Source organism: Pleurodeles waltl, chromosome 1_1 (genome assembly GCF_031143425.1).
Source record: "Pleurodeles waltl isolate 20211129_DDA chromosome 1_1, aPleWal1.hap1.20221129, whole genome shotgun sequence".
In the NCBI taxonomy this organism is placed as follows: Eukaryota; Metazoa; Chordata; class Amphibia; order Caudata; family Salamandridae; genus Pleurodeles; species Pleurodeles waltl.
This window is the reverse complement of record NC_090436.1, coordinates 57,576,843-57,591,958: the sequence shown is the minus strand read 5'-3', so window position 1 is coordinate 57,591,958 and position 15,116 is coordinate 57,576,843. Positions and strand designations below refer to the sequence as shown.

The following is a 15,116-nucleotide window of genomic DNA, read 5'->3' as shown; positions in this document are numbered from 1 at the left end:
AGAGGTCATAATGGAGCCAGAACAGTAGGGCTCAAGGAGGACTTAGAAGCACTTTGTGAATTAGATAAAGTGATAAACCTTAGTATGTATGGTTTTCTCATGTACCCACTCCAGGAGGTGTGACCTGGAGCTACTGAGAAGATGTTACTTTACAGAGATCTTGGTACATGTATGTGATTCTGCAGTGTCTGCTGTGTTTAAAACTTTGGGTTTTAGGGTGCCGTAACGTCTTTCTTTTCAGGCTGGGATGCCTAGGTAGAAACACTTTTCTACACTTTAAAGTTTTTGTCTCCACTGATTTGTCCTGACTAACTTTCACTCTCAAAACTTAAGTCGAGTGTTTCCTGTCCACTGTGGCCTTGCCTTGTAATTGAATTGTAAGTTCATGCCTTATAATTTTCTTTTTTCAGAACCTGTTCCATCACCTCACTGATATTCAAGGCAGCGGGGTGGTGAGAATCCCCGAGGCCAAAGGCGATGATGCCTGGAAGGTCTACTTCGATGAAACTGCACAGGAGATAGTCGATGAGTTTGCAATGCGCTATGGGATAGAATCCATCTACCAGGCAATGACGTAAGTTAACACTTAAATATTTGAGAAGTGATAGTGTTGATCATGTTTATCAACTGTCAAGAATGCCATTTGTTGCATCCAGATACATTAAAGTGAACTTGGTTCATTTGTTAGCATTTCCTGTAAACATGTGCAGAGCCCTCGGAGTCGGTGCAGGTGAGTTATTGATCCCCTCGACCAGTCCATCTACTGTGGGTGGTACTATTTGTGTAGCCAGATTTGAACCTTCTATTTAGACGGATCCTGCCCATCTATTTCTCAGTACTTTTAGTGCTACCATGGGACGCAGCTGATACTGCTGGCTCGCTCGTCCTTGGTTGTGACAAAGACCTGATGCTGCTTACTTTAAGGGAGGTGGGTAGGAAAACCCCACCTGGATGCAGCACAATGAAGGATTATGCAAGAGATTCCAATGTGTAACAGTTGGTGTTGGTGCACGATGTCGCCATAGCACAGTGAGTACACCATGCTGGTGCAAGGACGTGTCAGCCTACCTGTGGCTTCGCCTTCATCACACAGTTCCCCTTGTGGCCTGGAATCCTTTGCCCAAAGTGGTGCTTTAGAATTGTGTTATAAAAATAAACATTGCCGTGGCATCTGATTTTCACACTAGCTCTCGGCTCACCCTTTTAGAAATAAGGTTGGCCCCGAAGAAAAAAGCTTAACCTTCTCGGAAACAAAGAAAAATAATGGTTTAATCATTTGTGTATTGACCTTTATCCATGCTGGATTGCTCCACATCCTACAGGCTGCAAGGCACGTTTCCTTCCAAGAACAGACATTTCTGTTAACATCTGACATAACTGTTTCACTCCGAGGCTTTCTTTCATGTAGGAGTGTTTCTCTGCGGGGGTCTTTCTGAACCTCCAGGGGATGAGAGACTTTTTCAGCCCAGATTTCCGACATCTGTCATACCTTTCATGCTGTAATTTAACCACCATTCACCATAGCGAGGCTGGCGAATAATAAGGGCTCAGAGGGAAGGGCTGCCTGCGAGGAGGGAATCCCAGGTCCGGGGTCACCAAGCAGATTCCTGTGAAATGATGGCTGGCGGGAGAGGGATGGCTAAACACAGCGGGGAAGGTGTTATTCTAGAGTCTAACCGAAGTTAAATATAAACTGGGAGGCTTCTTCAAGGGCTTCTCTTTCCAGTGGAAGGGAAGGGAGAACTTCTAGCAAAAAGCTCCATGCGTTTTAATGAAAAACTTCATTTTTATTTGTTACCATCAGATATAGCATCTTCACTATATCCCTGCAATTAAGTAGGTTTACCTAGGAAGAAGAAACTCGGGGATTGCATCATGTGAAGCCTTTGAAACCCTGAGACTTGATAATGATCTCCTTTGTGCCTGGGTCTCTCCCCATTTACTTTGTCCTCTGTGCGCCCTTTTCTCTTGGCTCAGAGAGAAATGTCACCTGTGGAATAGTTTTACTCTTTACTGCAGCGGTCGCTAGGATCATTCGTTTGTTTTTCCTAGTGTGCTTTGTTTTGTATCACCTTATTTCATAACTGCCTAGTTTCAAGGTGTGCACCTTGCACAAGAGGCAGTTCTGTGTTGGGGTTAACTATGGCATCCTGCTTTGTTTGGGGTACTTGACTGCCCAACTTCTCAATCTTTGATATTGGTACCAGAATCCTGGCAGCCACCGGATATTAAGCCCGGTTCTACCAAAGTCTGTTTGGTGCGGTCATGCATATCACTGGTATTTTATAGCACAGTGCTGTTAATTGTGTAGCTCGTTAGCATTGTACCGGGTTTATAACCGTTGGTGCAGTCAAAGCCTGTTTGCTTGCTTGTCTTGTCTGATTCGATGCATTCTGGAGTTTACGTGAGATTAGATGCACTCTGGAGTTTATGTGAGATTAGATGCACTCTGGAGTTTATGTGAGATTAGATGCACTCTGGAGTTTATGTGAGATTAGATGCACTCTGGAGTTTATGTGACTGGCTCCTGGATTTGGTGCTAGCTGGATCTTGTGTCCATTATTTCCTGACTGCCCTAATAATCACCTTGTCCCTATTTGGTGCAAGTCAGTGTTTGTGTTTCTCATAGGTAGGGTAGTTGTTTGCATTTTTGCCTTTCTAGGAGGCATTTGCGCTTGGCATGAAGTGATGAGAAGTGCTGCAAACATCTTATGATATAACACTGTGTTTGTGAAGAATACAATGGGTTTATATAGTGTCGATTTTCTATTAATTTACTACCCTAGGGTCTCTTGTGGCTAGCCAGAGAGCTCAGATCCCTGCGACCAAGTCTGAGTTTGTGGGATCCAAAATGAATTTTGGGAGTAAAAGCTCTCTCCTTCAATCAGATGAGTTTATTTATTATTAATATTTTTGTTTTTTAACATTTGCATCCACTAGTGGACTAATTGTCTTGAAAAAGCTTGTCCATATTCATCAGGATTTTCACGACTCCAGAAGTGCTTTCACTGGAGAACATTCTATCTCGAAATCCACAGGAATGCTTCCAGATTAATTTCAAACGTCTCTCAAAAGCAAGATAACTTTTGTTCCTGCTGGATTCAAGGGAATTCTGTATTTTCACTGCGTTTCCTACATGACTGTGTGTGACACTTATGAAAGACTAGATGAACAACAGTACCGAGAGTGGAAGAATGGGTCAATTGGAGTGGTCTTCATCAGTTATCTACTCTTTTGTGATGGGGCCAAGTGGGAGCCATTTCTGAAATATTGCCAACTTATTCAGCAGTGGTAAATGCTCCATCAAAGGGCAGGACAATAACATAGACCTTTAAATGGATTATTCAAAGAGCTTGGTCAAAGAAAGACTAGCTATTTTGCACAACCCACGAGTCATCCTTTGCCTCTGCTGTAACAAACCCAGCAGTAATTAAAACAACTTTACTATTGTGCAGTACCTCAACACACATGGAGGAACATGCAGAGAGGGCTGAACTATATCAGGCACTGATGACAAACCCAGCTGGGATCTTCAGCTAACAGCTGTCTGCACAAAGGTCATCAAAGACAAGCTTCTAGTAGAAATGTAAGGCTGCAGGCAGGTTCGTGACTCACGTTTGTGACCATAAAACTGCATAATACTGAGATCATGCATCCAGAGTCAAAACTCAGCTCCTACGGGGATACCCTTTTGGTAAACTGGTCTCACATTTTTCTGTATGCCTTTCTCCACTGCTTCCTCATTCATGGATCTTTCTCCTGTTGAAGTAATCCAGATCCAGAATAATCCTCAGAGCCCCTTTGTGTCTTCAGCAATTGCGGCCTTTGCCAGGCAGCACTTTACTATCAAAAGAGCCCCCCATGAGACTATCAGGCAGATACTTTCTTCTGTCCAGGACACAACTCCATGCAGCACACAGCATCCTCACATTGAAATGTTTTTGCACATGGTGCTTGAATGAGAGCATTGACACAAACTCAAGCCAGGAAAAGACAATGTTGCTTTTGCTGCTTCTTTCATATTTGTCCTTTAGTTTGTCGCGTAAGCTCTCATTATTCTAATGAGACTACTGTTATTGGGTGGCAGAATCACTTGCGTTGTGGGTGACTGAGTCTAAACCCACTACAAGTGACACCTGACGGCCTAATTCGGGTTTTGCTCCTGCTAACTAGCAGTGCCTCATCTCCACCCAAAAGGAGGGATGATTGGGCAGCCGAGTGCATGACACAATAGATTCCTCAGGGAAATGGTGGTCACTCAGATCGCATCCATTTCTCTCAGTTACATTAGTCTCACATATACAAGGACAATCAGAGGCGGAATAAAATTCAATAAGGTTTTATTGAAGCAACTGCATCTTAGATAATAAAACATGTACTGCAATTACTAGGATGATAAAGCATGACAGGATTAAAATTGTGACAAGGAGAGTGAAGCATAAAAATAACGCTACCATATTGTCACTAGAATCATTGAAATAATTCCTACCAAGGCTATATTAGAGCACAGCATGTTAAGCTCTAGTTCTGCCCTTCAGGTTCCCCTGGGAAGACATCATCCCTCAAACCTGAGCAAAAGGCCTGTAGTCTACATAAGCAGCTGTAGCGAAGCAATCAGCATACAGCCCTGGTCATCTGGCTGGAATCTCCCTCTAACGTATATGGGACGAAGAAGTGTTTTTATATTAAAACATCTGATATTCCAAGAAAGGATACCTACGTAAGAGTGTGTATGTTTCTATGAACACTGGAAACAAAGCGTTACCACGTTTGCCGGCAACCTATCTTACTGCAGCCTTGAAAAAAGCTCAGAGTGAAAGAAATGTCTTGTTTAAGAACGCAGTGCTGCTAGGTAGAGAGAAATAAAACAAGACCGCAAATGTGGCTATTGTTAAAATAATATACAAAGCTGAATAAAATATATCTAGGTTAAAGTGCACAGCGGCAGGCCTAGATCGCTAAAATAACCTATATGAAGCTGTAACTAAAATGGCTACACAACACCCCCTCCTCTTGCCGGTTCAAAGGTGGTTCAAAGCCTAATTATATATAAAAGCCACTAAAATTCAACCTAAGGCATGTATAAGAATTTCAATCATGACAAGTTAAAAAGACACTTGAGCATATGTAAAAAGGGCAATTTAAAATGGTATCTGTGGCGTAAAAAGGCCAAATTTCAAGAGTCAGAATCATTTTGGAAGTTGCCAATCGAATCCGGGATAATTGAAGACAGGAAATCTTCCACTTTGGAAGGTGGTAAAGTAGGAAGTTCATCGCCACGGAAAACCACGGAGAATCTGTGTTCCAAAGCCTGAGCTCCAGCCAAGGCGGCAGCATTCCGTGGTGTGCCCAACAATATTTTTAGAGCTGCATCCTCCACGAAGGGCAACTCGTAAGCACCTTCCCGTAACAAACGCACCCTCAAACGCGCATGTCTGGTAATGAGCCCTCAGCGAGAACATCAACAGATCAGCGTCCAATGAAAGCAAACACTGTGTAGAAAGACAAACTTTCAGTGCATGTTCGAACGAGCACCAGAGGCACCGAAACATGGACTGCACACAATGCAAAACTGGTCTGAATGACAGAGACCAGTCACACTCCAAATGCTCCAGGAGTGATGCTCCAAAGTACTGCATCATGCATTCACGACACAGCTGCGCTGGTGGGAGCGCTTTCAGTCCTCCTTATTGCAGCAGGACAGCCATTGCGCAGAAAAAATAGCAATAGCAAGATGCCACCTATCGTAGCCAAAGTTATCGGAAACCCCCCGAAAATACTGACGAATATTGAGTGGATGGCTGATGGTATTGAACCGAATATAGAGAAGGTGTGAACGAAACCAGAACCAACAGCCTTAAAGAAATTTGCGATTCCAGTAGTACTGGACGCATTAAATATTCGTCCCACTAGCTCACCAAAGTGTCTCAGAAAGTTGGTACTTAAAAGGGACTGTATCTCTGCTGACAACCTTGTCACCTGAAGTGCGTAGGTCTCGCGTGCAGATGTGAGCGCCACATGATTTTGAAACAATAAAGCCTTAAGTCTGCTTAACTTGTCAAAATTCACATTTGAAGTAGGAATAAGGGGCCAAATCTCAGCTACTTCCCTCCGTCTTGTAGGAGGAAAAAGTACATTCCTGCAGCATGCAACAATCTTAGAGACCGAAACGACACAGACTATCCCGGCTTGCATCTCAAAAAAAAGTTTTCACTATTGAGGAAGACATAGCTGCCATTCGAGAACACCTGGAACGCAGGTCTAATCAAGGGGACTGGAACTCCCTTCAGATAACAAGCCAAGTTCGCTGCTGAAGCGTTACACGCCTGTGCAAGGACAGCTGTTTACAAACCATGGAATGGCTGACAGAAGTCTTGCAATCACTACTGCTAAGAAAGACCTCTTCCATGCCACTGAGACATTTGTACTAGAAGGGTAGCTCCCACACCTCATGGATGTAACTATCTCCTAGCCTTTCATATCTGCCTACTGTTATGTGTTTTAAGCAGGACGTGAATTGAAGTGTTGAAATAGGCAGATTAATAACCCTTTGTATTAACCACTCAGCAGATAGTATTTCAGCAACAGTAAAAGGCAACTTTACTAACTTTGCAATATTTAACATGACATAAGTCGCTTCTTTTTTAGCCATTAGTTGTTGTTGCGTTAAATTAAATGTGGAAAATATGTCCCTTGCCCTAACGTGTTGCCAGGGAACGTGACCTGCCTTCAATGTTTGTAGTGTCCAACCCAACTGCATAATGGACCTTAGTTGACTCTGTCCATGGTATAAAGAGGACATTTCACTTTGTATTTTGTCTGTTTCAGAAGAAACAATGTTGTTTAAGGTGTATATCTGGTCAGACAGGGTATTAATCCCATTGTCTACAACAGCTAATGCCTTCTGTAAGTTTTCCTAATCTATATGCCTTAACCGGGCAGCAGCTTCTTGTTGAGAAAGCTTCCAAATTTCATTATAAAGTGCATATAAAAAGCGCTTTCTGTGTTGTTTTCTGGGGTCTAATAGCAAATCCTGTAAGTCGGTGTTATTATACAGGAGACTGAGGTGTTCTCTAACACCATCTAGTGAGGAACTCTTCAACCATTGCTGGCATAGTTTCCGTACACTGTATGTTGTTACTATACCCGCATGTTCGGATGACACATCTAAAACCCCCATGGAGTTTATAAAATGTTTGACACCCTTTGGTATCTACTGGCCACAATAAGCACCCTCCAGGAGGTGACAGTGAAGCATTAAACGTGCCATTCTGGTCCCATTTGTTGAACTGATCTTCAGTTGCCTTTATATACATTTGCCATTTATAAAATTTTGCAGGGGCAGGAATACTGGGCACATTCAATTCCTTAATCTTTGCTAAACAACTTGTCTGTTGTACAGTTTCATTTAAAAATATCATTTGAACAGGTATTAGGCATGCTCTAAATAAAGTTTCCTTTCCCCTTATTTGCCAATTTTTTGTTCCCCACACACTTTTTAAGTCAATCGACTTCAGCCAATATTCATAGCCTTCTATAGCCAACCGGGAAATAAAGGAATCTGAATAAATGAACTTCGTTTCTGTCAATAATAAATGTACATTTTCCATCAATGGCAATTTGAAATAATGTGACTCAGCATTTTTAACACTGTGCCCAGAAAAATATGCTATTATGTTTTAGAACTCCCTTGTGGTGGAGTTGGACAATGTTTCAGATGCGACGCGATCCGTAAATAGACATGACGGGAGACCGGCAACAGACGTATCATGGTCTCCGGACTCCCTTTTAACGCATGCTATACCATACACACTTGTTCTATATTCATGATTACTGGAATCTCATAATACAAACAAAACCTCCAATTTGTGAAAGCCTTGAAAAAAGTCCAGTGTGACGAAACACGTGTCGGCTGTTTTCTCTCAACTACAAAAAATTGTATTTGGCCTAGAAATCACTTACCTAGTGTACTTCATTGGATCGGGTCATCAACTCTCCTGTTATAAGTACCAAGGAATAAATGGCTTATACTTTGACCTTGAGATGTGCTGTGGTTTTCTTCATTTCATAGATGGACTGTGACCTACATAGGAAACAACCCTCACACCCTGTGGCTGGGTGTGGTACCACTGGAGCACTCTTCTTTACAAACAATGACTTTCTCATCATAAACTTCAATCATCGATTTTGGCAGATATATTGGAAGTGCGCACCATTCTTACACAGCCACATTTGTTGATCTTTCTGTTGTTAATGTTCCCATTGTGTGTAATTAAAAATAGTCTTTGGGAGTACTTGCTCTGTGAATGAAATGGTAATTATAGCAATACATATCACCATAATTCTCTTTAGATTGATAAACATCCTCACTTTTTTTTTTGTTGCTGCTGACAAGAGGGACTCGGTGTACCAGGGACCTTTGCTGCTCAAGGGGGCTGGATTGGATCTCGCGGGTGCTTATAGCGCGCCCCATTGCCACGCAACTTTGTTTTGCTGCTGACAAGAGGGACTCGGTGTCCCAGGGACCTTTGCTGCTCAAGGGGGCCGGATTGGATCTCGTGGGCGCTTATAGCGCGCCGCGTTGCCCCGCAGCGCGGGACGCACACAGGCCCCGCTCGGGCAAAGCCTGGGCCAAGGGCGGGCCCGTCTGCGCCCGTCCGAGACCGGCAGAGGCCGGGCTGGTCAATCCCTCATGGCTCTAAGGTAGGAACTATCCCTGGCGCCATAAACAATTCATACTTGCCCCATAGTTGGGTTGTAGCATTAAGCTGTTCTAAGTGAGGAAGCGCAAGGCAAGGGGTAGTCCGCCTGTGGGTGTTTCCCAAACAAAAATTCCTAAATTGCACCAAGCGTTACACATTTCATCTAGCTGTGTGACTGACTAAATTGATAATTTGATTGAGGAAGTGGAGTCCTTGTTGACTAAAAAGAAAAAAGACTCCCAGAAACTATTGAAGAATGGTTCACTTACCCCTTTTCTGTCAGTCAAATCTCTGGGTAAGTAAAGCATTCCCGACAGTGGTGTTATTAGGAGGCCATCGACAGCACAGGCTGACGCAATGAACATAAGTGCCAAGGATCCATGCACATCCCAGATTAGCCCAGAGAACCCTTCGTTAGGCAGTGTGATTGTACATGACATTCCTTGTTCCAACTGCTTTTTACCATTGGAGTCCCAGGCCCAAGCAGAAGAAATGAGCAGTTTTAATCCAAGTGCACGACCACAAGTCATCACTCTATTACATCCCATCCTCAGGCGGATTTGGCTGCCCTTGTTATTGATTTAAAAGAAGAGGTAAAAGAACTGAAGATACTAATGAGAGGTTTTGACCTTTCTCCGTTCTAACAGTCTGCCAAGGGAAACTGCTCTTGTGCATAAGTCAGAGTTAAATCCTAATTCTACTTCTATCAAAGAACTTGGTCCTAGGAAGAAGACTGTTGCCTGCCCAAGTAACGACTTTGACTGGGGCACTAGAGATCCACAGATCAGTCTTATTAGTCCCTTTAGCGCAAAAAGTCATCCCGTGCTTCAATGATTTCGCGACCTCATACCAAAGTGGTACGGGAACCGCCTACTGTGCAAACCCCATATCAGCCTACACGTAGTGGTTACCCAATCCTCATGTGCAGAGTTCCTCCTTTAGCGCCTAATGCACATGAAGATAGTGCTTCACTTATAAATAAGGTTATCTATTGGATACGGCATACCAGACAATGTGGTTCCGTTATCCATTCAGATATAATATCGGTGCAGCGCTACACAGAGTGAGAGGGCCATTGGGACACAATAAAGCTAGTGCTGTCTGCGCCTGAGTTGGTAAGGGGCTTATTATCTATGGAATTGCGGAATCCCCTGCAAAGTGGTCTAAATATCAGTTTCAAAAGTTGTTGGCCAGCAAATGATTCTTCATTGACCAGGAATTTTCCCGCCCAGAACTGTAGCCATCAAATCGAGAGAGAAGTACCTTTAGCCATTTCTGAGGAAACCCCTGTTTCAGCTAACAAGAAGGAGCGTGTTTGTCAGAATGCGAAGACTAATCCAGGGAGGTTGGCACAAGTAGCTGTTGCTCCAGACATTGATTGACTGTTTTTGCCTCTACCTGACCGGAATAGTAGTTGATCCTCTCGTATTGTCAATTTACAGGTAGAAGGGGTGCCAGATTCAGAGCTCCCATCCCCTAGGATGAGGGTTTCGGCATCTGTTGCACTTGATGCACCTATGGTCAAATTATCACCTAGGAAGAACCACGTTAGATCTTGACCTTTGTCATCCCTCCGGAAGGACCTTACAACCTGGGAGACTTTAACCCCAAAGCTCCTGACATGGAACTTGGCTGGAATTCGTAATAAATTAGATGACCCAGATTGGGGGGAGTATATTGACAAATTTGACATTTGTTTGTTCCAGGAAACTTGGTCAACTATTAATGTTTTCAGTCAAGGGTTTAACTTATTTTGCAAATAAGTCAGACCATCCCTGGCGGGGAGAGCAGCGGGGGGGGCTTATTATATGGACAAGGAATTCAGATCTGGGTAATATTAGAGAAATCTATGTGGACTCAGATGATATACTGGCTTTATCTATTCAGCAAAAGCGAAGTTTTCCCTTGTTGTGTCTCAGTGTTTATAACAGACCAGGTCCTTCTAATCAATTATCAAAAACTATTCAGGTGTTGAATGCTTTGGTGTCAGATTACATAACATCGCATTTTATTTTTGTTGCTGGGGATTTAAACGTGTCACTTGAGCCGAACTCTGCATTTTCCGAGATTACGCAGCTAGAAGATGTATCATGGAATATTCCTCCTTTTTCCTCTCTGAAGAAGCAGTCCAAATCTAGCAGTAGAGTTTTGCAGGTTATAGACTTCATGATAACACACGGTCTTCGCCCAGGCAATGGGCGTTTTCCTTCGGACTCTCCTGCAAAACCCATGTTCTTCAGAAGTTTTACAGTAGTATATTAGACTATGTGGTCATTGACGTGAGGATATGGCACACCATCCAAGACATTTGTGTAGGAAATCAGTATAACAGCGATCATGCCCCAATCTTAGTTACATATGATGGGCTTATTTCTAAAAGAACAGATATGCAAAATAGTAACGTAACTGTTCCCCCCCTAGTAGTTTCTTCTAACAAGCGTGCCCTGAAATGGGACAGTTTTAAAAGTTCAAGAAAACGGTGGGGGAAAATGTTTGATCTAGTATCAACCCACCAATTAGTGGATGGGCCTTGTTCATATCCCCCCAATGAGGTCATGGCTTTGCACATGGATCTTTTTTCTACTTTGAAGTATCTTTTCTATAGAACTGTTAGGGAAAATAAATATTCAGTAGCTGGACCCCATCATAGGTGGTTCGGTAAAGCATGCAGGGAGTCCAAGTGCAGCTTGATAAAGGCAATTAAATCTAAAGACAGACATCTGATAACTAGTGCTAGGCGTGAGTACGCATTTGTAATAAAGACCTGTAAAAATATTTGGGAAGAGGAGGCATGGCAGGATTTGCGGACAGCAGCTAAGGAGAAGCATCTGAAACGTTTTTGGTCCTTGGTGGCTTCCAACGGGCGAAATGAAAATTCTAGACCAGATTGTTATATTCCACCGGAAAATTGGGTGGCTCACTTTACGAAGTTGAATGATGTTGAAACCAATAGCAGCACTGTAATTGGATTAGACTCCTTTCCCATCGATAGCCTGACTCCGTTTGCACTGAATGAAACTAGGATGGCCATTAAGGCCCAAAAACAGGGAAAAGCCCCCTGGTTAGACAGTATAACTGTTGATTTTTTTAGATCTGACCTTGACATGTGGGGCCTCTATGTAAATAATGTATCTAATGCTGTCTTGGCTAGTGGAAACTATCCCCGCTCCTGTAAGGGAGCAATTATTGTACCTATTTATAAAAAGGGGAATAGGGCTGCTCCTGTGAATTACAGACCAATCAGCCTCCTGGATAATCTCCAAAATATATTTTGCTATCCGGTTCTGATAAGGGTTAAAGAATGGCTAGAAGAAACTCAAGTGCTTAGTTGTCTCCAAGCAGGTTTTATACAGAAAATCAGTACAATTGACCAGATATTTAGGTTTCTCACGATCAAATGGAAGGTTGTAGACCTGGATGCAGGGAACCTTTTCGTGGCCTTTGTGGATCTTAAATCTGCATTTGATCTGGTCCCGCGCTGCAAATTTTGGGAGGTATTGGACAGAGCCGGCTTCCCGAGTCCCCTATTAAATTTAATTAAAAGTTTATACACTGAGAGTTTTGCAAAAATTTGATGGGGATTAAATGGGGAGGTAACAAGCGAGATCCTGATTAAAAGAGGGGTGTGAGGCAGGATTGTGTGTTGGCCCCCACACTTTTTTTTAATGTTTATTAATGCATCTATCCCTTACTTATTGGACTGCGATAATGATGCGCCAAAACTAGGTGGGACAAAGATTCTGTGTCTGCTATTTGCGGATAATACTTTGTTACTATCCCAAACTGCCCCCGGCCTTGCCAATTTACTAGTGAAGTTTATGTGCTTTTGTAAGGACCATGGCCTTGAAGTTAATACCTTAAAAACCAAATATATGATTTTTGGCGACAAAAAACATAAAATAAGGAGGAAGATCTTACTGGACGGGGAAGCATTAGAGAGAGTTACTGATTTTGATTATTTGGGAGTCAGACTAGAGGATGCGCACAAATGGCAGGCCCATTTATCAAAGGCATATATGAGACTGAAACAGAACTTGGGGGCGTCTTGAGAAATGCTAACAGATCTCACAGATTTGCAATATCCCCCGCAATAGAAATATACAAAGTACAAGTTAGAGGGGGTGCGGGGGTTCTGTATGGAGCAGAGCTGTGGGGGCATGGCAATCTGAGGGACTTAGAGCTTGCTGAAAATTTGTTAATAAAAGTCTTGCTAAAAATACCTACTAGTTCCCCCACTTTGCCTATTCGGATGGACCTAAATCTAGATTCCATCGCCCACATAGCCGCTTTAAGACCAATATTATATTGGATTAGGATTTGGTCTATGGATATCTTCAGCCCATACAGAACATGGTTGAATGCCCTGCTGAGTACACACATAACAAGAAAAATCCCATGGTGTAATCATGTCGAAAACAGTTCGACCAAACTAGGGTTGGGCCTGTTTTGGACAGACCCTCATAGTCTCCCAAAAAATGCAGCACAAGTTGTTAAGGATGCATATTGGTTCAACTTAAAAATAGGAAAGTAGTTGAGGTGCCTTCGTTCAGCTTGACAGATAGGTTTATATCAGTCAAATGTCATTATGAATTTGAAAATTACATGGACTTGATTTTATCTCCCCGAGCACGTGCACTTTATATCCTGTTTAGGTTGGGATCGTTACCACTACGCAGTTTTACTTGCAGGTGGTCCCAACAGGATAACCAACAAGATCTATGCCCAATGGGCTGTGGGTCATGTTAATGCATTGCTCATGTGTTACTCCATTGTCCCGCATATGCCAAACAGCGGACTTGATGGATTATACCTCTTTGCAGATCCATGGGCATTAACAACCGGCTCCTAGCTCTTAGGATCTGCAAAACAAATAGCCATGGCATTGTGGCATGTGCTTTGGCTAGATTTTTAGATGCAATTTGGCACATAAGAGCAAAACGGTTAGGGGCAGCTTGTAATGCATTACACTAGAGTAAGTCCAAGTCTGTAGATAAAATTGGATATGTTGCTCTTATAGGGAATATTTGATTTTAATCCTAAAAAATGCCATAAGTGCTTTTTATTCTGTATTTTAAGCTTGTTGGGTGAAGGTTTTTATATTACTGTCTTCTTATATTGGCGATCTTTTATAAATTCCTGATTATGTTTTAGAATTTTGCATTTCGTATTTTAATTGTTCATTCTCGAGCATTTTCCGGTTAGAGAGTTTTATATTATTGCTCTTTTATATTTCCTATGTGTGTATCGTATGATGAGCTTTTATGGTATTTTTATTACCGAAATAAAGCTTAATGAAAATGAACATCCTCACTTTCAAATACAGTAAAATACTGTAATTCAGTCATCATAGAATCAACTGTTTTCACATCCCACTCATCAGAAACAACTCTGGGTATTATTACATTGTTCATAGAAGGTTTAAACACATATGGTATTTGAATGACCTCTGTGGCGCCGTATATATCAAATGGGACTTCATCCCTAACAATCCCATCAGGAATTGGTATATCGGAAATGTTTACGAAAGACAAGTCTCTGTGGACCTTGTGAGAAGAAAAATTAGGTTTTAGGACCTCATCCACCAATTCAACTGTTGACCTTTCAGGAAGAAAATACCATGCATTAATAGAAAGAATGTTATGACAAAGCCACTCCAAAGGAGGAAAGCTAATACAGTCAAGGAAAGCCACAGACAGTTCCATGGGAAAATAAAGTAATTTGTTTTAAGGCAGTTCATCAGCTTACGTGTTTTTGACAGTTCAGCTGTAGAAGAGGCAAATGAGTTCGAAAAGGTGTTGTTGATGTCAGCAAAGTATCCAGAAGCAGTTTGTGCAAAAACTGGAGCCGTATTTGTAGGAGGAGAACCAGTAGGGGTCTCCCGCAGTGGTTCACAGTAAATTATGCCATCCGTCTGTGTAGAAGTTGTGTCAAATTGATCAGTAATTTCTGTATTGTTCGTTGTAACAGATGTTAGTGGAACTAATTGCAAGATCATTTTCCACCCTCCCCAAGCTCGAAGAGGTGTCAGCATTGCTGTTCAAAACTTGTAGAGGGACACATTGGCCAGTAGTGAGAGGGATTCAGGAACTACTGGCTGATCCTCTTGGTCTGCTGTGCAGGATCGGCCACATGGTGTAACTTGACATTGTCGATTGAGACAAAGCGATTTTCTTTAGCTCCGGGTAGAAGGACAGTTCTGGTGCCGTGTATTCACAAGACTGGGAATGGTGCACGATAAGAAGGACTGAACTCCTTTTTCACAGCAACATTTTCATGTACTAGATCCCCAACCTTTGGAACCCAGCCGGTAGTTGTTATTGGTACATCCTTAATTCCTGCGGAGGCAGCACTGGCAGAAGCGTCGTCGTCACGGAACAGTTGTAATTCCTGCAAGACAGTGACACGTTCATTTAT

At 42.5% G+C, this 15,116-nt stretch overlaps 1 protein-coding gene across 2 annotated transcripts in view; it reads left to right on the top strand.

Moving 5' to 3' along the window:
- UNC13B (unc-13 homolog B) overlaps window positions 1-15,116 on the top strand; it is a 1,359,370-nt gene that overhangs the window by 957,340 nt on the left and 386,914 nt on the right. For both annotated transcript variants that reach the window (XM_069212466.1, XM_069212457.1), the window contains exon 19: window positions 411-574. In XM_069212466.1, the coding sequence (XP_069068567.1) occupies window positions 411-574 (164 nt within the window). The remainder of the gene's footprint in view (window positions 1-410; window positions 575-15,116) is intronic.